Here is a 22,840-nt window from a genome sequence, read left to right as displayed (position 1 = left end):
TGAGCACGCAGGCTTGCTAGTGGGCTTGAGGTGGCCAACAAAGTAAGCAAGATCATCAGCACCCAGAATGCCGAACTGATGGTGCAGCTGCATAATGTCGAGAAAGAGATAGACGTTTTGAAAAAAGATGTAGACTCTCTTCAGGATGAGAAGAACGTTCTCCAGCTTGAGAAGAGCATCCTATAGACCGAGCGGGAAGCTTTGAGAGCTGAAAAAGAAAATCTTCAGCGCTTGTTGGCTGACGAACAGACCGAACGGATGGCTTTTGAAAAGAGGGCTCTGGATGAATGCAACACCCTGCTTGGTATCATTGGCAGGGTTGATGGTGGGATGAGGGCTTTTCATACTCATTTTTCTTAGACTGGAGCCCTTAGGTATGCACAAGGGTACAGATACAGCTATACCGACCGTTCTCCTCCTGAAGGTTAGACAAGCTCTTATGCAGGTCCTGATGACGTTGACAAGGAGCTGAATATTAGCCCTCCAAGAGTTTACGCTGAACTAGAACCTACTCATGTCGAACATATCTTTGATGAGTGCCAAGAGATTATTGCTTATGGGGTCATTCCTATCCCCTCGGCTGTCCAACCTCTAGACGTTCCCCCTTTGACCTCCGTGATTCCCCCTGCACCTGCTGCCGAGGGCGGAACCCAACAGGATGGAACGATTATCTAACTTGACTCTCCTCCTGCGGGGAGAGTACAGTCAATAAAATTGAAGGAAACTCTGAGCGGGGTCAAGAGACCGAGGGAACAGGCAGGACTGACTAACATCTTGCAAGTATATCACTTTCCTTTTGCATTGTACTTGTTTTGTCAAAACAGTTCTTGTAAATGTAAACTGGTTATGAATTTAATGAAATGGATGTTTTTTGACCAATTTGTCTTATAGTGCTTTTAACATCTCATTGTTGCCTCTTAATATCTTTTTAAACAAGTGTTTGGCGTTCGGCCTGAATGCCACTTGCCACTTGCCACTTGGTTTTTTATTTTTAACAAGTGTTTGGTGTTCGGCTCATTGTGCCAGCTGCCACTTACTTTGCTTAAGTGCCTAACGCTCGGCTAGAATGCCACTTGCCAATTGGCTTTTTATTGACGTTCGGCTCATTGTGCCAACTGCCACTTACTTTGCTTAAATGCCTGGCGCTCGGCTAGAATGCCACTTGGCTTTTTATTTTTAGCAAGTATTTGGCATTCAGCTCATTGTGCCAGCTGCCACTTACTTTGCTTAAATGCCTGGTATTCGGCTAGAATGCCACTTGCCACTTGGCTTTTTATTTTTAGCAAGTGTTTGGCGTTCGGCTCATTGTGCCAGCTGCCACTTACTTTGCTTAAGTGTCTGGCGCTCGGTTAGAATGCCACTTGCCACTGGGTTTTTTATTTTTAGCAACTGTTTGGCGTTCGGCTCATTATGCCAGCTGCCACTTACTTTGCTTAAGTGCCCGGCGTTCGGTCACCTTTTTGGAAGAAAATAATACTTTCTATAGATCTTTTCAGGTTTTATACATTTGTAAGCACATAATTGGAAATAAACACTGCCCAGACTGCAACTCAATACTTAATTTTCTATTGGTAATACCTTTTCAAAGATGTGGCGTTCCATGGCTTATTTACCAGCCTTCCAGCCATGGTCTGTAGGACATATGCCCTCTTTCCTATGACTTCTGCAACTCTATACGGTCCTTCCCAAGGTGGCACAATTTTTTTGACAATTCCAACCTTTCTTTTTAGAACCAAATCACCAGGTGCAAAGTCCTTATGCCTCACCTTTCTGTTGTGACTGTTCATAAGTGTCTGCTAATATGATGCAAGCCTTACTACTGCTGCATCCCTCTTCTCTTCAAGCAGATCGAGGTTGAATTTCAACATGTGATCATTCTGCTCTTGATTCCATGCTAGGCTTCAAATGGAGGGAATTAGGTGCTCGACCGGTATTACTGCCTCAGTACCATACACCATGGCGAATGGGTTCTCTCCGGTCGGTCTTCTCGGAGTTATTCTGTAGGCCCACAGGACGTTCGGGAACTCATCCAACCATTTTCTTTTTCTTCTTTAGGTTTCTTCTTTGTACAAGCAAAGATCGTTTTGTTCGTGATCTCAACTTAACCATTTGCTTGTGGATGGCTGACTGCTGTTAACTTTTGATTGATTCCGTATTCTTCCAACAACTCCCTCACTTGCTTGCTATCAAGATTTATCCCATTATCCATAACAATCGACCTCGGCACACCAAATCGACAGATGATATTACTCCAAATGAAGCGCCTCACTTGTGTCTGAGTCATGCTGGGATATGGTTCTGACTCCACCCATTTGGTAAAGTAGTTTGTTGTAAATAGAACGAAGTTATTCTGCGATCTGGCGGTCGGTAGCGGGTTAACCACATCCATCCCCCATTGCGTGAAAAGCCATGGTTTGGCCATTACGTGCAAGTCTTCTGGTGGTTGGTGGATTAGTGGTCCGAACCTTTGGCACTTATCACACCTTCTTGAGAATTCCTCCGCATCTCGTGACATGTTCAGCCAAAAATACCCCTGTGTCATCGCTTTGTGCGCTAAAGATCTCCCCCCGGAATGATTATCACAAACTTCTTCGTAGATGGTTCGCAGTATCTGCCGAGCTTCCGTGGGGGTAACATATTTCAAGTAAAGTCCCAAGAAAGACCTTTTATACAACTGGTTGTGTACTATGGCATACTTTGCAGCATTTGATCCGACCTTTCTTGCTTCATCCCTCTGTTCGGGTAAAACTCCATCTCGTATGTATGTCATAATTGGATCTATCCAGCTCGACTCATATGGTATGACATTCACTTGCCAAGGATCCGAGCTTTATGGCTCTTCAAGGATAGATGACTGGCACAACACACCAATCGGAATCACCCTTGTCAGTGTTTCCCCGGAACTATATGCACTGCATGCCAACCAATCGGCGTCCTCGTTACGCTCCCTCGATAATTGGATGAACTTGATCTGATCAAAACTCTTTGCCTCCTGTATAACGGTTGAATGGTATGCCTCAATTGCTTCATCTTTAGTTCCATACTCCCCAGTCACTTGCCGAACGAGCAGCTGCGAATTACTAAAAATGACTAAGCTTTTGACCTTTAGCTCCTTGGCCAACTTCAATTTAGCCAGTAGTGTTTCATATTCTGCTTCATTATTGGTCACCCTGAACTCAAGTCTGATTGCTTAGCTTAGCGTGGTGCCTTCTGGTGTCTGTAACTTGACCCCAATTCCTGCCCCATCTGATTCGAAGAACCATCGACGAAAAGCTTCCATGAATAGTCTTCAAGATTTTTCCTCTGGCTCTGCCACATCACACTCTAGTAAGAAATTAGCCATCGCTTGCCCTTTGATGGCCGTTCAGGGTTCATACATTATGTCAAAGGAGCTCAGCTCTATTGCCCACTTTGTCATCCGTTCGAACAAATCTGGTTTATGCAGGATCACCCTTATGGGGAATGTGGTCAGAACAACTATAGGATGGGATTCGAAGTAATGCCTGAGTTTCCTCTTTGCATTTACTAAAGACAAGATTATTCGTTCGGCCTTTGAGTACCTTCGTTCCGGTTCGGTCAGTGTTTTGCTGACATATAAAACTGGGAACTGCTTACCCTCTTCACATCATATCAGAACGCCGCTAGTTGCAATGTTTGAAACTCCAAGGTATAGGAAAAGATTCTCTCCTGGTTTTGGGGCAGTCAGGACTGGTGGGTTTTGCATATATTCTTTCAACCTGGTCAATGGTTGCCTCTGCTCATCCCCCCAAGATTGCTTTTCGTGACCTCTTATTGTATCCAAGAATGGCTTGCATCGGTCTGACAACTTAAAGATAAATCTACTTAATGCCGCTATGCGTCCGGTGGGAGCTTATACTTCCTTAACAGTACTTAGTTCTGTATTTTTTAGTAGAACTTCTGCTTGGGTTGGGTTAACTTCAATCTCTCTGTTATTGACTACGTGGCTAAGAAATTGCCCAGATCCTATGCCGAACAAGCACTTGGTTGGGTTTAACCTCATTCCATATTTTCTCAATATTCCGAACACCTCTTGCAAATGTTGCAAATGATGGTCCTTCTGTTTGCTCTTTACTACCATGTCATTGATGTAAGCCTCCACAGTCTTGCCCATTTGATTCTTGAAAATCTTGCTGACTAACCTTTGGTACGTAGCTCCGACATTCTTTAGACCGAACGGCATGACCTTATAACAATAAATCCCTCGTTCAGTGACAAAAGAGGTCTTTTCCTCATCGTTTGGATCCATTGGGATTTGATTGTAGCCTGAATAGGTATCCAGAAAGGTTAGTCGTTTATATCCAGTCGTAGCATCCACCATTTGATCAATCTTTAGAAGTGAAAAGCTATCCTTCGGGTAGGCTTTATTCAGATTGGTGAAGTCAATGCAAACTCACCACTTTTCATTCTTTTTTTGCTCTACAACCACGTTCGACAGCCATGACAGATATTGAATCTCTCTGATGAACTCAACTTCTAACAATCTATCAACTTCATCAGTGATGATCTGGTTGCGTTCCGGGGTGAACCTTCTTTGCTTCTGCCGTACGGGCTTAACGCTCGGATCTATATTAAGGGAATGACAAGAGACAGAGGGGTTGATCCCCGGTATGTCCGAATGGCTTCAAGCGAACACATCTGCGTTTTAAGAGAGAAAATCAACTAACTGGCGCTTTTCTTCCTCTGCAAGCCCTGAACCTACTTTTGTGGTTCGGTTTGGCCTCAAATGATCAATCTGGACATCAATTAAAGGCTCATCGGTCAACACCGGAGGCTCCTCCTCCTCGTTCCTGCTGGGGGGAGGCTTTTGTAATTGCTATCATGGGCTAGCAGAGCGAACGAGAGCTTTTCCCTTCCCTGCGGCTTTTAGAGTTACTGAGTAACATTCCTTGGCAGCAAATTGATTCCCATGGATATCAATCACCTTGCTTTCATTCGGGTGACGACGGCCGTTCCAATACGCCAAACTGAATGTAGTGAATGTGTGGTTCAAGAAAAGCCTTTTATGTCAAATTTAAATTTATAAAAACCACTACCAACACTACTACTAACGTAGCAAGAGTGAGTAGGGATCATCCCAAGGGATTATACGTGTTGGAATTTCAACTTCGACTCTAGCGTACCAAATGATTGCAAAAGAGAATTGGGTTGGTTGCTTACTTCTAGAAAATAATTAATTAAAATGCAATAAGATAAAGAGTAAGTAAGAAGGAAAGGTCTTGGGGTGTAGAGATCACCACCAAACAATACTATTCCAAACCATAATCAAGTGACTAATTAGGGAAATGAATGTGTTGCAACAATGTTGTGTGTATAAAAGACATTCAATTGGTAAGGGTGACTCAACAAGTGCAAATTGTCTCAATCAACATGTGTGAGGCCACAATACATCTATTGGTAGAGGAATATATTGTCTAGACATCATGTGAAGAGAACAAAATATCAAATCAAGTCATTGAACCTTTCATTAAGCTCATAGTCCAAGCAATCCATAAGGATGACTTAGTTAAACATGCATTATCTAAACATCATGTGAGAGGCCACAATTTATCTATTGGGAGAGGAACAAATTGTCTAAACACATGTGAAAGATACAACATATTATAACTAGTCATTAATCCTTCATTAAGCTCACAATCCACATACAACACAATATTAGAGGAATATGCCATTTGGACTCACAAGCATGGAACATCAAACATCAAGAGTAGATTGTCCTCCCATCTAACATTATACTACCACTACACTAAATCTACACTACTAGCATGAAAATAAAGCTATCTAGACTAGGGGAGAGGCACAAGCAATCAAGAATAGACATAAACCATCAAATGAACCAAAATAGCATTCATTAAGCATATCATCTTGATAATCTCTAGATCTATAGCATCAATACACATAGACATGCATCAAAAATACTAAATCTAGAGATAAGCACATGAATATCCTACTCTAGCATACATAGACATATGGGTAGAATAGAATAGTCAATTGGAAGCATTAAACCATACAAACCATGAAATAATCAAGATTTATATATACATGAATATCAAGATGTATCATACAACACTAATCCCTCAATAATACACAAGATTAGAGTATAGAAAGCATGCTTGGGGCTAACTCTAGCCCCAAGAGGATGTCTAGACACTCATGGTAGTGATGATCCAACCCTCAAGGGCTAACTCCATGGCTGCTCTTTGTTGGTGAAGATCTCCTCCAATGGTGCTCTAGCTTCCCTCCTTCCTCCTCTCCAAGAAGAGCCTCCAAAATGATTTTCAATGTGTGACAAGAGACTCTAGGCTCCTCTCCAAAAAGTGTATCATATTCCTTATATAGGTAGGTCAAATACACCCTATGATGAGCTGTGGTCGTGCAAGGCATATTCTCCAATGATTGGGTGAAGGATGGAATAAATGAGCTGGACTTTAACTTTTTCTCGCTGGAGGAAGTTCGATCGATCGAACCTTAACTTGGATCGATAGAAGATGGGTTCGATCGATCGAACTGCATCTTGGATCGATCGAAGTGGTCTGACTCCTCCGGATAAGGACAAGGCTGAGATATTTCGAAGATATTTATGGGGAAAAGGACAAAAGTGGTTGGTAGGCGTACAGCTGTGGATAAGATCAATCATTTGAATAGGACAAAATAGGGTTCGATCGATCGAAGGTGATGTTGGATCGATCGAACTTGGAATTTCAGCAAAGGCCAAGGTTGGATCTATCGAGAAGTACTGTGATCGATCATAGATGTTCAATCGATCGAACTCTAAGTTGGATCGATTAAACTTTTCAGCTGCACAACTTATTTCCTTTTTGCTCCTTTCTTTCTCCACTTTGCTCCCTCCTTTGGTTTATCTCAGGATTGCTTCAATCAAGCTCTTATTTGGCTGAGTTAGCTCAATTTTGGGATTAGTGCCTGAAAATATAAATAACACGTAATAAGTCTAAAACGGCAAAGTAAGATAGATAAAGGTACTAGAATGCTTAAGCTTAACGGGTTTAAATGCGCTTTTTTCAGTACTCATCATCGGGCCGCATTACCTGGTACACGGTCAATGGGACGCCCTGGACCCTATGAATCCACCATTTTCCCATTAACAGATTGTACGATGGATAGATTTCAACTACCACAAAGCTTTCAACAAGTTCTCTCTCGGCAGCTCGGACAAGCAATTCTACTGTGACAATCAATTCTACTCATTTTCCATCGAATCCCAACAGGAGATTTCCAGTGTATTTAAGCACCTCCGGCTTGATCTCTAGCAGATCAAAAGTGACCCTTGACATAACATTCGCAATACTCCCTGGATCAATTAGCACCCTTTACACCAGACATTCTGCGACTGTCAAGCTAATAACCAAAGGATCTTCATGAGGAACTAGAACTCGCAGCAAATCCGTTCTGTCGAACTTTATTTGTATTGATGCATGCTGCTGGTGCAGAACGTTCACGCTGCCTATCCTCTTCTTCATTTGTGCTTGATGGAGACTCGTTCGGAGTAACTCTTCAGACTCTGCTGTCTGTTCAGGTCGGCCATGAATTGTATTTATAATCCAAACGGGCTGAGTGTTATGGTGATTCGGCTTCTAATTTCTCTTGACTTGCTCAGCTGGTCTGTTCTGCTCCTGTGTTGGCCCTTCAACATATCTTGCAAAGTCTCCCCTTGCGATCAGCATCTCCACTTGCCTCCTTAAGTTCCTGCATCCATTAGTCTGATGACCAAAGTTACTATGAAAAGCACAATGTTTAGATTGGTCCCTCTGTTCAAGAGGTTGTCTGATTGGTAATGGAGGACGAAACTTATCTTTGTTCTCTTGATACAGTCGTGCTAGAGTGACTTTGAAGGGAGTAACCAACACTTCTTCCCTAGGCATTTTCTCTGCCTTTTAGGAGGTCTGACGCTGTGGTGGAGCTTGTTTTTGTCGAATCTTAGCTTTAGACTTCTCCTTTGTTGAAATAATCGACGTTTTTCTCGCATTAGCTGCTTCCTCTTCTTCTAAACGCACGAAACCATTAGCTCGTTCATTCAGCTCATGCATGGTCTTCGGCATATCCACTACCAGACTTGTGTGGAATGGTTCCCTCGGTTCATGGCTAGCTTAAAATCTTGAACCGTCGTGGACGGGTGACATTCCATTACTATGCTCTTGACAAGATTGAACCTGGTGAGGAAAGCTTGAAATCGTTCATGTTCATGCTGCTTCATAGTAAAAAGGTTTAAAACATCTTTTGCTGGGCGCTTATTCCCGTAGTACTGGCTGATGAACTTATCACACAAGTCTTGGAAGCTAACGATTGAGCTTTCAGTCAAATTCTTGAACCAGTTGAGGGCTGGCCCTGCCAAGTTTGTAGGGAAGCATTTGCACATCAAAGGGTCATTGTTCGTATTCAAAGCCATTTTCAACTGAATGTGGTAAATGTGATCGATCGGGTCGGTTGTTCCATCGAATAGAATGAATACTGGCATGGAAAACTTCCTCGGATTCGGAGCGTTCAGGATTTCGCTAGTGAACGGTGATGCAACCGTTTTTGCAGAGGAATGGAGTGCTTCATTCTCCCTTGAAAATCGTGGTGGAATCTTTGGATCTGCAGATTTTCCTTCTGAACTCTTGTAATCATACGTCGCCATTGAAGGCCGGTAGGGTGGATCAAATGATCTATCATCCGTGAATCCCCTATGCCACGGTGATGGATCTCTATAATGGTCAAACTCTATTGCTTCATCACGCCGTAACCTTCCATGAGTTGGATAAAAAACGGCGTCTTTTTCTTGTATGATCCATTCGCGATGCGGATCCAAGTGGATAGATTCTTCCCTCTCCTCCATCTGACGGACGTTTGGAGGTAAATCGTTTGGCACAATCTCCTCGCGATGAAGATCCATACAATTGTTTCCTTCTGGATCATCGTGATGAGCAGCACTGGATGGCACAACTCCCTTTTCCTATTAGAGGTGGCCTTGGAATAGCAGAGGCTCACGACGCTCCATTCCAGCTCGCAATTCTGCATTCTCTCTTCTTAGTGCTTCGATTACACTCATCAACTCATCGAGCTTCGACTGCTGGCCATTATCCAATGGATTTGAGCTCTCATCTCCTATCATCATTCCTGATCGGAGCAAAGTCATTAACTGCAAATTTCTAATCAAATATGAGTTTCGCTAATGCGATCGCACTAGATCTAGACTCAAATCAGCTGAATTCCGATCTCTCTAGGCCAGATCCGAACTTCTTCCACCGTGAACTAGTCAGGTTTATTTCCGCTAAACAAAACACAATCGTATTGATCGACTGAACAGACACGGATCAGATTTACGTAAATCGAACGCAAATATCTCATAAACAACCAGAATCGAAGTTCCGCATAAAAGATAATGATTTTGCCGACCTTGGTTCAGCTTCTTCCTTGCGAATCACTCGCGATCGAATCACTCTTGACCGATCATCAATCAATCTTCATCGATTCCCAAAGATGGCACCAATTGAAGATACAAGAAATTTCTCTCTTAATTTTGACAGAGTTTTATTACACTTCAATAATTTTTCCTCCTCCTTTTCCCCTCTACTTTCAGTCTATTTATAGACTGTTACAATGGTCCTAGAGGTTTCTTAACTAATTTCTCACACTGGGCCATGTTCCGGGCCTCCCTTGACATGGGCTCGATCATTTTTAGCAGGCCTTCAGCATCACTATTCAATCTTGGGCCTAGCTTGAGACTGGTTGGTTCGGATCAGGATCACCTACTTGGCCCATTTTCTGTCAGGTGGGCCGTATCCGATCCACGCCGTACTCGGTGTCTTTAGACCCTTTTACCATCAAAATTTTAACACAAAATATCTTTAATCTTAAACGAAATAAATTCCCCCTTTACAATTTTGAGTTTCATGTATTTCGTCTGCGGTCTCTGTCACCCACCCCCTTCAACTACCACCACAATCCTCATCCCACAACAACCAACACACCACCGCCACAACTCAACCACCACACATCTTCCTCCTTTATTTATATTTATATCTCTTACACATATAATATGAACATAATAACTTGAATTAGGAGATATATATATATATCAGAATTTTGGAGAGAGAGAGAGAGGATTCCGTATAAGCAAAATGCCAGAAAATACTTTCTTCACAGAAATTAGAATACAATTAGAATACCTTAGCAAAAGACCTACAAGAATACAATTCTCTTCCCTACAGTTCTATCTCGAAACCCCAACACAGTCCTAATCAATCTCTCTATTGTTGTAGAAGAAATCAAAGCTCAGAAGTCATGGTTGGACTCTATTCTTCACAAAACATGGGGTTTTTTCCACAGAGGATTTCTGTTAACAACAGTTTCTCACTTTACGACGTCGTCGAAGCTTTCGGCTTCGATGAACTGTTATATGTGGGTGACGCTGCCCCTTCGACCAACGTCGTTATATGGGTGACGCTGCCCCTTCGACCAATGTTGTTGGTCGGGTTTTCACTGCCAATGAGTCTCCTCTTGATCAGAAGATCCCTTTTCATCATGAAATGGCTTAGGTATTTTTTTTTTGACATTTTACGTGCTATTTTATTTTATTTTATAATTTTTTTTCTCATTTTCCAAATTTAAATAAACACATTTTTTTATAATTGTTTATTTATATATAATTAATACCTTTTCATATAGGTTATATATATATATATATATAGTGAAATAATAAATATTGTGATTGTTAAAAATAAATTGACTTTATGTTGAAATCAATTGTGTTTGTATCTAAATATCAACTTTATTTTAAGCTGATTGAATAAACCCACCTAACATTGCAATAATGGAGTCTTAATGGTATGTTTGGAATGACGGATTTACAAGATATGATATTAAAAAAATGGAATTTCTTTAATTTGGAATTGATGTTTTGTATGTGTGTGTATACATTTATATATATATATATATATATATATATATATATATATATATATGGCTGTTTTGTACGTGTGTGTGTGTATATATATCTATATATATGGTTGTTTTGTATTTGTGTGTATATGGCAAGATTGATGGGTTAATTGGGGATGATGATAGTCGAGGAAAGGTGTATGTTAGGAGTACGTAGTTTGGTCACAATAATAGTCAACATGAGGTCAAAGGGTATCGTAGTCATTTAACACCTCAAAAGTACCATGACCCCACCAAAAATTGACATCTGGGGTGTAAGTGAAATGTTAAACTACTAATTCAAATATAAATGAAATCTAAAATCAAAATATTAATTTAGTTAAAAAATGACCTAACATCGGTAGTTTGAGTGTAGTTTACTCTTTAAAAAATTAAAGCAAAAAAATAATATATTAATTATATATTTCTTTAAAAATTTATAATAACAAAAATGAATAACTAATATGGTACAAAAACGATTTAATTTTCTACTTGCGTAAATTATCATAGAAGAAGTATTCAATTATATTTGCATGGACTCATCAAGCCCCCAAACAAATGCTATCATATATAATCACGGGCGGAGCCAGAATCTTGTGATTGGGGGGAGGGGGGGGATCGATATTACTATTCATTATATTCATACAAAAATATAAATAACGCAAAATTTTTTCAAGAAGATTTTTTTATTATTTTTTTTTAAAAAGCACTAACCCGTTAAAAACACAAATAAGATCAAAATTCAAAGAACATTCAATTTAAAAAAATAAACACTTTAGTTTATGAATTCATGTACTAATAGCACGATTTAATACTTGCTTATGAAAAAAAAATACCAGAATCGTCAAACAAAATTATATTTTCAAAAATTGGTAAAAATTGATTGCATATTCCGCTATCCGGTCCTTGAGAGAGAGCAGTTTGATTTTTATTATTTTTGGAAAATAATATTACACTTTGAGTGATTGAAAAATAAAGAGAGACACTATACTTTTAGATGCAGTGTGCTCAAAATCATAGATCAGAACCGGTGTTTGTCTGGTCTAAATCTGATGGTTTCCATTGTTAGATTTTTTCCACTTGTCGTCACCATCGTTGGGAAATCAATTTGATAGTCTCCATCGTTGGATCTTTTCCACTTGTCGTCCCCATCGGGAAATCAATAGTAACAGTTGAATCACAAACTTTAGCTTGAAACAAAAAACAAATGAATTATGAAAGAGTACAATTTGATATATATATATATATATATATATATATATAATATTAGAAATTATTCAATTAATATTAAACTTTAATTGAGGACATAACTGAGTCAGAGAATCGCGTTCGCATTTTGTAAAAAAACATAAAAAATAAAATAAAAAAAGCCCCAAAATTGAGCCATATTTCAAAGGAAAGAAAAAGTGGGGGTGGAGTAGATCCAGGAAGGAAACAAACAAAAAAATGATCAAAACATTAAATAAAATAATATATAATATATATAAACAAACAAACCATCAATGAGGCATTTTTTTTGAACCTATATACTAATAAATTTTTTTTAAAAAAATATAACTAATATAAGATACTTTTTAACTCACACCGGCTATACTAAATTTTTTTTGAACCTATAAACAAATAAATGTTTTTAAAATATATATAATATAAGGTAGGTTTTTACCTTACACAGGCTATACTAATTTTTTGTTTTGAACCTATACTAATAAAAAAGTTTCAAATATATATATATATATATAGCCTGTGTAAGGTAAAAATTACCTTTGCCCCTATATATATATATATAACTCTCTCTCTAGCCCCGCGCCCCGCGGCCCCACCCATAAATTGCAATCAAACATGTCATGCGAGCACCACTTTCTAAAATCTTTGCTAGCAAGTAAAAGAAAAAGAAGTCTCATATTACAACAAGACATGTGTGCCAATTAAATAAAGGAATTAATGACATGCGTTATGTACCTAAATAATTCAGCAGACTAATCATTAATGTATATTATAAAGGTTAAATGAACTGAAGTTTCTATCTTAAAATTGCATCAAGACATTATTAAGAAATGAAAAACATTTTGCTTTTATAATGGTTCAACAATCTGAATTTTCTTTCCGAGTGCAAAAAAATTCAAAGATACTCTTTTATATATTATGAGATGATCAAGTATATATGTTGCATCATATATTGACTAAATTGCAGCATCAATTCACCCCAACAAAAAGACATAAATGCCACCAGAAGTCTCTATAAAAAGGAGCAAATCTCAAACTCATTTCCATGCATAACTATCATCAAACATGGAGCTCTCTTTCCTTTCTTCACCACAAATATTCTTCACTGTCTTTACTCTTGCTGTTAGTGTCTTCCTCTATATTTTTATCTATCACCAAACTAACCGGCGAAAAACGAACTATCCACCGGGTAATTTTGGGTGGCCAATTATTGGAGAAACCTATGAATTCCTCTACGGGAACTCTGAGAAATTCATAGGTGACAGAATGAAGAAGTACTCTCCCAAAGTGTTCAAGACAAAAGTGTACGGTGAGCCCACCGCCGTCCTCTGTGGCGTTGCCGGCCACAAATTCATCACCGCTAACGAGGAGAAGCTTTTCAGGGTGTGGCGCCCACATTCCCTCCAAAAGCTCTTCCGCGCCCCATTCCTCCCCAATGCCTCGGCCTCCATCCCACGGGAAACCATGGTCAATGTCACCCGTGCCCCGGGTTTCATCAAGACGGAGGCACTTATCGGGTACTTGGGGAAAATGGACACCATGATTCAACAACATTTCAACTTGCACTGGGAGGGAAAACAAAAAGTGCAGGCCTATGAGCTCATGCACAGAATGACCGCGACTCTATCGAGCCGGTTCTTCTTAGGGTTCGAAGAGAATGATCCTCGTATCGAAAAGTTTGCTAGGCTATCAGATGGAATGACGGTCGGGCTCCATTCTTTCCCTATAAATATTCCTGGAACTGTGTTTTACCGCGCCAAGAAAGCCGCGGACGCGATGAGGATGGAGGTTCAGCAACTGATTATGGAGAAGAGAGCTGCCATGTCCAGTGGAATACAAACTCAGGACATTCTGTCACATATGATCCTCAGCAGCAACCCTGCTGCTGGCCGGTTCAAGTCGGAGAAAGAAATAGCAACCCTTTCCTCGGCCTTAGTCGTGTCTGGATTCACCACACCTGCCACTGCTCTAGCCATTATCATGAAATACCTGGCAGAAAGACCCGACATATATGATAAAATTCGTGCAGGTATGTCATTGACAATAATTTTAAGATGGACTTATGGACCTATATTTACCATTTGGCATGGAGTGAAAATTATGATCAAAATACTGAACTGTGGAGATGAAAAAATATTATTCATTGTCCAAACTACTCTTACTATTTTCAGTACCACTTTTGTGGAGAAAGTGGTATAAGATGACATGGTATATACAAAAAAATTGTATATATCTATATACATAAAATAGTAAATAGTAAATATGGGTCTATAATATTATGCATTCATAATAATTCCTTTAAATATATTTTTGGAACATCATGACTTTGATTCTATCAGTAAATATGAGTTTATAATATCATGTATTTGTAATAATCCCTCTAAACAACCCATCATATATAAATGAAACAATCTTGATTTTAACTTGAATCATATAACATATCACACTGTGTTGCGTTGTTATATTACTATTAAATTAAAATTTTAACACATTTAGGTATTTGTTGCATTGTTCATTTAAAGTTTTTATGTTGAAGATGTAAAGGTGCTGTATTAGGCACATAATAGACATATGACAAAAATAACAACAGAGAATCTTGGTTCTCTGGTTTCAAACCTTCTTTTCTTTATCCTTTACAAATTGAAATTGAAATTGGCATTGACATTGATTGAGCGGTGGAATTTTCAATATCAGAACAAATGGAGATTAGCAGCTCCAAGAAATTAGGCGAGTTGCTTAATTGGGAGGACATACAGAAGATGAAATACACATGGCACACATCACTGGAAGTGATGAGAATCATACCACCTTTTCAAGGAGGATTCAGGGAGGCCTTAAGGGACTTCACATATGAAGGTTACACCATCCCAAAGGGTTGGAAAGTAAGTAAAACTAAACCTCCGTTATTAAAATTCTTCATATGATTTGTTATTTACACCATCTCGATTCTTGATCAATTCATGTGTCCTTCAGTAACAATCATCTTAAGAAATTTAAATTTTTTTTCAACATAAACCTAATCTCGTATATATTATTGGCTATTGCATGTGACCGTCGAATCATAATCACCATCAGTTCGTCACATCATGTGATTGAAATTACCTGCCCATGAAAATCTCTTTGGTTTTTTAACATAAATTTTGAAGAGTTGGGGCGTGTATGCGGTAATAAATTAATCTGTCTCTATCTTAACATGAAGGTGTATTGGAGCGTGACTACCACAAACAAGAACCCGGAATGCTTTCCAGAACCAGAAAAGTTATCTCCGACGAGGTTTGAGACTCCTCCACCTTACACCTTCGTCCCATTTGGCGGTGGTCTACGAGTGTGTCCAGGAAAAGAGTACAGTCGACTAGTGATGCTCATTTTTCTCCACAATCTTGTCAAAAAATTCAAATGGGAGGTGTTGGCTCCTAACGAGAACATGATTGGCACTGTCATCCCTATGCCGGGAAAAGGGTTCCCAATCCTTCTCCAACCTCTCTCAACATAAGCAATGGTGTTTATGCTAGCCAGTACTATTCGTGAACGTAGTATAATATATATGTATCTAGATCAACAATGGTATACATGCAGATGTAGTACTGTAACTATTGTTGTTATTATCCAGTACTCATATATCGGTAAGCCACCGAATAAAAATAATGTGAAAGCTAAGTCTTTCTTTGTTAGAAGTATTTTATGATTAACCCATGCTAGTGGCGTGGTAGTACTTAATTCCTTCTTTTTTTTTCTAAAGATAGGTAAAGGGTTCAAATCTTAATGAAAAATAATAATAATAATACTAAAAGTATGTTATGATGTATACGGATCTTGTTGAACTGGTGTATAAGCTAATAGGCAGTATTAATATTCATGCATATATATATATATATATATTTAATGTACGTTTAAGTGGAATAAAAGTTCAGATGCGGTTATATTTCAGAGTGAGATTTTTAAATTACTGATTTGATTAAGCTGTCATTTGTGTGTGATTTAAATAATAAAATAAAATGAATTGTGTGAATAAACAAAAAAAAGTTAATTAACGCTTATTTTACGATTGATAGTATATTTAACCATAACTCCGAATTTTTTTAAGGCCCACGCTGTGACTATTTTCAAAACAGATTCTTCTAATACAAATCTTCAGTGAACAAGTTGCCAATGTTGCCTCAATTTTGTTGTTTTTTGGTGCACTTTTTATATAGACTTATAAACTTCATTAACTTTCTAACTGTAATTTGGAATTTTTCAAGACCGAAACGGTTTTAATCGTATCTTCCGCACTGCATGTCACTATTTTTTAAGTAGGTTTTTCTGATATAAATTGTCAGTGAACAAGTTGCTAATACTATCTCATCTTCTGATGTTTTTCCTTAATAACTTTCTAATCATAACTCGGAAATTTTCAATGCTGGTGTGGTTTGAATCATATTTTCTAGTCTATCCGGCTAATTGTAACTATTATTGAAGCAGATTTTTTTTGATATAAATAAACAAGTTGCTAATACTGCCTTATCTTTTGATGTTTGTTTATACACTTTTTATATAAACGTCAATAAATTTCAGACCATAACTTGAAAATTTTCAAGGTCAGAGTGGTTTGAATCATATTGTCCGTGCCCATGTAACTGTCACTATTTTTGAAGCAGACTCTTTTGATATAAATGGTCAGTGAACAAGTTGTTAATGCTATTTCATGATATTTTTTCGTGCACCATTTATATATATATAAATGTCAATAACTTTTTAACCGTAACTAGAATCGTATCGTCTGTGACTATCCAAATGGTATTTTTGAAGTAGATTATTCTGATCGACCTAAAGAGTATATACGCGTCAAATAAAAAAATGAGACATACAAGTAGTGTTCTTTTCAAATTCTACATGGTTTCTCTAGTCCACAAATTAGGAGAATCAATATATAAGTGATTTACCAAAAAAAAAAAAAAAGAAAAGAAAAAAGAATCAATATATAAGTGGTGTAAAGAATGGTTTGTACACTTGACCACACTAAAATTGAATGATAACAAAGAGAATTTAAAATTGTTTGTTAGGTAAGCTCAATTAAATGGACCATAAGAAGTAACCCTGACCCATAATTATATAGTTACAGTTGTGGAGGTGATGTGTGGTAGATGGAAAGGGGTTGCGTGTACTACACTGGAGCAGCGATATTAGACCATTTGGACGGTCATATTCTTTTAATTTTTTTGATCGGTGAGAAATAATTTTAAAAAATGAAATGTGACATTATTTTAGAGATGGGTGTTTTTCAATTATGAGCCCAATCCTAAGAGAGATTGATGGGGGTTCAGCAACTGATTAAGGAGAAGAAAGCTGCCATGATTTAAATTAAATCATGTGATTCAATAAGTCTATTTCAATCCACACGTTCACGTGATAAGATAAAATTATGTACAGCCATTAAATTTTCATTTTATTTTATTTCATCTGTATCAGGGGAAAAAATTAGTTTGATGAGTATCATCTTTTTTTTCACTCGAACAATGCTGCTAAGGGGGCTCTAATGTATCTCAATCCAATGTGTGTGTGTGTGTCCCTAAATTGAAGTACCAACCACAATCATATTTTTTTGAAGAGACTTGTGGGTTCAAGTTTTAATGGAGATCATGTGTGTGAGAATTATTTTACTATTTAGAAAAGAAAAAAAAAAAAAACCAAATACCAAAAAAAAATATGTCTAGATTGATCTAGAGGAAAAAGGAATGAATATTATTTTATTTTATTATTTTTATTATTATTTTTTGTCATTGGCATAACTTACACAGATCATTCGCACACTCAATTTGTTCTTTTGAAAATTCGAACCTCACCATCACTTTAAGAGGTAGAATAAATACCACTAGGCCACAAGTCCCTTAATGAATGGATCTTCATTCTTCCATATGTACAACTCATGAAGACAATTCAATACCATTTTTAATATACATATATAAATTAGTAGATTAAGAAAAGTTGATGAATATGATAATTGTAGAATAAAATAAAGGGGGTCGATAATATTCGTCCCCTCAACATTTCGGTAAAGTCTTGAACTCACACACTTGAAAAGAACTTGAAAAGGTAGCTGTAGCCGCTAAATCTTCCGACCCCACAACAGGGGGAGCAAATTCTTGTTGAGACGGCTTATGGTTGGGGGTTGGCCTCTGATCGCAATCTAGTAATTAGGAATGGCAAATTACGAAACGACCTGCCAACACGACTCGAATACAGTACAGGATAAGAGGATTTTCATTGACTTTAAACTGGTTCGGATAAAAAACGGATCGACACGATTAACCTATTTACTTAAGCGTGCCGGGTTAGGGTTGAGTGGTTCAATTCGTGTAACCTATTTAATTTAACATGTTATAATCGTGAATATGACATATGTAATATGTTACCTATTTAAATTCAATTATTATATATATTTAAGTCATTTTAACATAAACCTTGTTTTCTTATTTTGAATATTTAAGTTAATTGTGATAATTTTTTATTATTATTTATTTGATTAAATATTAAATGTCTATAAACACGTCATTAAACGATTTAACACGTTTCCTTAAACTGTGTTTTATCATAGGAAGCAAGCCGCGGACACAATGAGGAAGGAGGTTCAGCAACTGATTAGGGAGAAGAAAGCTGCCACGTCTAGTGGAATACAAACACATGACATTCTGTCATATGCTATCCTCAGCAGCAACTCAGAGGCTGCCTGGTTCGGGTCTGAGAGCGAAATCGCAATCATGGCCTCAGGCTTAGTTATGTCAGGATTCACCAGTCCTAGGAAAAGAATATACTAGTTCTCCACAATCTCGTGAACATGATTGGCACCATCATACCTATGCCGGAAAAAAGGGTTCCCCGTCCTCCTCCATCCTCTGTCAACATAAGAAAATCCACAACTACATGAAATTCGACGCAATGGTGTTTTATGGTAGCCATAGTACTTTTCATGACGCTAGTAGAATGTATGCAGCTTTAATATTTTAACCATACACGGTTGCTATGGTTCAATGATATCTGTGTATGCCTCCGAATAGAACTAATGTGGAAGCTAAAGTCTCTGTTTCTTTGTTTGTTAGAATCATGTTACTATGATGTATACCAGATTGCTGTTGGAATAAATATTTAATTGGTTTAGCTTTTGGGATGTATTTACAAATACTTGAAAGTTCCGGCAATTTTTAAGTTTATAGAGTCAAACTTCAAACGCATATTTTTCTGAAAGTTCGATGCAGACATAAAAAAATATTATTCATTTGCTTAAATTACACACAATATTTTTATCTCTCACTTTCGTGCACTTCTTGTGAACTAATTCTTATGAATCTTTTATATCCATGTGGGGTTGGTTTGACACAAAATCTCCATCAATTTTCACCATTATATTTTTATGAAAACAGTATTTTATTTGCTAAAGGGGGTCAACTATTGAATAGTCATTGCGATCTGCAGCAGAAATCATGGGGTGCATACAATTGGATTTGCTCCATGATCTGAACTTTTGAGAAGATGATACTCCTTTCACAGGGATTAGATCAATATCCATGTCTATTTGAAGGGGCTGTCGACACATTAAAGTTACACAACTCCAACTAGGTGTAATATGGATCTTTAAATTTGTAGTGCAACTTAGAAGTTTTGACGGTTGCATGTGTGAAGCATATATTTTGTAATTGATAAATTTAATTGTCAAAACGTGTCCCATCTAATTTTTAGTTTCTTTTTAAGTTTGGATTTCGGTAGGGGAATTATATATGCAAGTCTACTCTGAATAAATGAGAACATTATTATAAGGGAGTGAGGACACACATTGCACATATTATATTTTATGTTTGATTGAGAGCTTTGATAATTTTAAATTAAAACACTTGTTATTTTAGCCCTCAACTAAAGTTCAATCGGACCGGTTTTATTTTAGAATACAATCGGTTACACTTTTCATAGATTAAAAAATGGGGAAATACAAGAAACACCCATAAAGTATACATTTCATAGCACTTTTATCCCCTAGTTAAAAAAAAAAAAAGTGCAAAAAACACCTCTGTTCTTTTCAATTTGTGCGAAAACATCCCTCAATTAATATAATACCTATTTTACCCTTTTATGCTTCCAAAAATGCCCCTACTCTCATTTTCTCTTTTCTCTTCTCTTTTAACCCTTTTTCTTTCTCCAAAGAGGCTGCCAACAAAGACCGATGAGAACAGAGTATAGTTCAGCGGGTTGGCAAGGCAATTTTAAAGTTTATAGAGTCAAACTTCAAACGCGTATTTTTTTGAAAGTTTGACGTAGACATAAAAAAATATTATTCATTTGCATAAATTACACTCAATATTTTTGTCTCTCACTTTCATGCACTTCTTGTGAACTAATTCTTATGAATCTTTTATATCCTTGTCGGTTTGGTTTGACACAAAATCTCCATCAATTTTCACCATTATATTTTTATGAAAACAGTACATTATTTGCTAAAGGGCTCAACTATTGAATAGTCATTGCGATATGCAACAGAAATCATGGGTTGCATACGAATTTTCATTTTTGGTGAATATGCTCCATGATCTGAACTTTTGAGAAGATGATACTCCTTTCACAGGGATTAGATCAATATCCATGTCTATTTGAAGGGGCTGTCGACGCATTAAACTTACACAACGCCACCTAGGTGTAATATGGATCTTTGAATTTGTAATGCAACTTAGAAGTTTTGACGGTTGCATGTGTGAAGTATATATTTTGTAATTGACATATTTTATTGTCAAAACATGTCCCATCTAATATTTAGTTTCTTTTTAAGTTTCGATTTCGGTAGGGGAATTATATATGCAAGTCTATTTTGAATAAATGAGAACATCATTATAAGGGAGTGAGGACACGCATTGCACATATTATATTTTATGTTGGATTGAGAGCTTTGAAAATTTTAAATTAAAACACATGTTATTTTAGCCCTCAACTAAAGTTCAACCGACCGGTTTTATTTTAGAACACTCAGTTGCACTTTTCATAGGTTAAAAAATAGCTCAGAGTAGAAGTACAATTGGTTGCATTTACAAACAGAACATACCAGTTGCACTTATTCGAATAGAAAATGAAAGTTATCAGGTTTTAGAGAGTAGCTTTGGTATATGAAATTGGTTAGTTTTTCAAAACTTATTAGGTCTCTCTAAACATCTAGAGTGAGATTTTGCAGGGATTATTTATTTTTCACATTGAGAATACATGTACTACACACACGAGTGATTCATGATGTGGTGTTCTTAATGATCAGAGTTCGTACCAATCGAATATCTATTACTACCAGCTGTTAAAGCAGATTTATTCTTTCAACTTCAACAGTTCAAATTTGAAGAAAATAAGGAAGATATCACATTTTGAAGGGGTCAAAACATTCGCGAATTATTCGTGATCAATTAACTATCCTTCTACAGGGATCAACTGAGTTAAGCCGAACGTTAAGCATGTTTGGATAGGGAATCCAAAGCCAAAGACATTCAGCAATTGGTTCTTGGTAGAGTGAATGTGTGTCAGTTTGAGTCGAAGTTTATTATACTTTCCTTCAACTATACTAGATCTTTTCGTTCGAGATAGTTTTCGAGATTTTTCATCATAATTGAATGATTTTCTCCAATTAGGGTTTACTTGCTAAAGTTCTGATGTCAAGCTCCAACCCTACATTTACTTTACTTCAGTAAAATTAATATTTTACAAAAATCAAGTAAAAGGGTAAGTCGAGCTTATCTCTTCTTTATATACTACATATACCCTATATTAGATGTATACTTTGATAACTTTGACTGATAAAATTTGTAAGTCAAATTTTTTAAAGTAGACAACTAATATGAGACAGAAATATTATTAAATTATAGCATTTTCAACATCCTCGTGTATGTCACAAACGAGTGGGGTGTACTTATATATATATTAGTAGATTCATGTAGTTAGAGCAATTTTCTAGTCTCCAATTGGAGCAATTTTCTTTTAGACAATAAAAGAGAGAAAGAGGGAAAGAGAGATGAAAAAGAGGGAAACAGTCGAGTGGGACCTATAACATGCCCCCCCTGAAATTTTTTTCTGGCTCCGTCCCTACTTGCATTGGACACCCCTTTGCTCCGATTGGTATTTTGTTTTTAATTTAATTGCTCTCTAATGTTGTGTTTGGTAAGGAAGAAAGAAGAGGTGTGGAGAGAAATAATATAAATGATACAAGAATAGAAAGGATAACCCATCCCTCCTCCTTTGTAAATTTTCATCCCCAAAAAGTAGACCGAAGAAATGAGATAAGACAAGCGGACCATTATACAAGTTTTAAATTAAATAATATCTTAAACTATACAAATTTTAATTTACAGTATTATCCTTTATAAATTATAATATTATAAATATTATTGATTATAATAATGAAAATAATTAATTTTTTTTTATTCTCTCAAAACGAATATAGTAAATTATGAACGTATTTCTTTTATTCTATCCAACCGAACAAAAAGAATGAAATATATAATCTCTTCTTTATATACTATCTATTCCTCATATTAGATGTCTACTTTAGTAATTTTGACTGATAAAAATTGTAAGTCAAAGTTTTTAAAATAGACAATTAATATGAGACAAAGATATTATTAAATTATAGTATTTTCAACAACCTTGTGTATGTTACAAACGAGTGGGGCTTACTTTTATATAT

General features: G+C 37.0%; 1 protein-coding gene across 1 annotated transcript; it reads left to right on the top strand.

The window, feature by feature from the left end:
• Positions 1–13,224: 13,224 nt before the first annotated feature.
• Positions 13,225–15,652, top strand: LOC132314434 (beta-amyrin 28-monooxygenase-like). The gene is made up of 3 exons (XM_059813302.1): positions 13,225–14,188; positions 14,854–15,041; positions 15,359–15,652. Exons 1-3 carry the CDS (start codon positions 13,225–13,227, stop codon positions 15,650–15,652), a joined length of 1,446 nt encoding a protein of 481 aa, XP_059669285.1.
• Positions 15,653–22,840: the final 7,188 nt, after the last annotated feature.

This window comes from Cornus florida, unplaced genomic scaffold (genome assembly GCF_030987335.1).
Source record: "Cornus florida cultivar Cherokee Brave unplaced genomic scaffold, ASM3098733v1 CherokeeBrave_3.0.0_Hap2_Chr06, whole genome shotgun sequence".
NCBI lineage: Eukaryota > Viridiplantae > Streptophyta > Magnoliopsida > Cornales > Cornaceae > Cornus > Cornus florida.
The sequence above is the reverse complement of the archived record's forward strand: the minus strand, read 5'-3'. Positions and strand labels throughout refer to the sequence as shown.

Coding starts and splice junctions, on each gene's coding strand:
- LOC132314434 (XM_059813302.1), top strand. CDS start 13,225: ATGGAGCTCTCTTTCCTTTCTTCACCACAAATATTCTTCACTGTCTTT. Junction 14,189..14,853: donor ATATGATAAAATTCGTGCAG/GTATGTCATTGA, acceptor TTTCAATATCAG/AACAAATGGAGATTAGCAGC. Junction 15,042..15,358: donor CCATCCCAAAGGGTTGGAAA/GTAAGTAAAACT, acceptor CTTAACATGAAG/GTGTATTGGAGCGTGACTAC.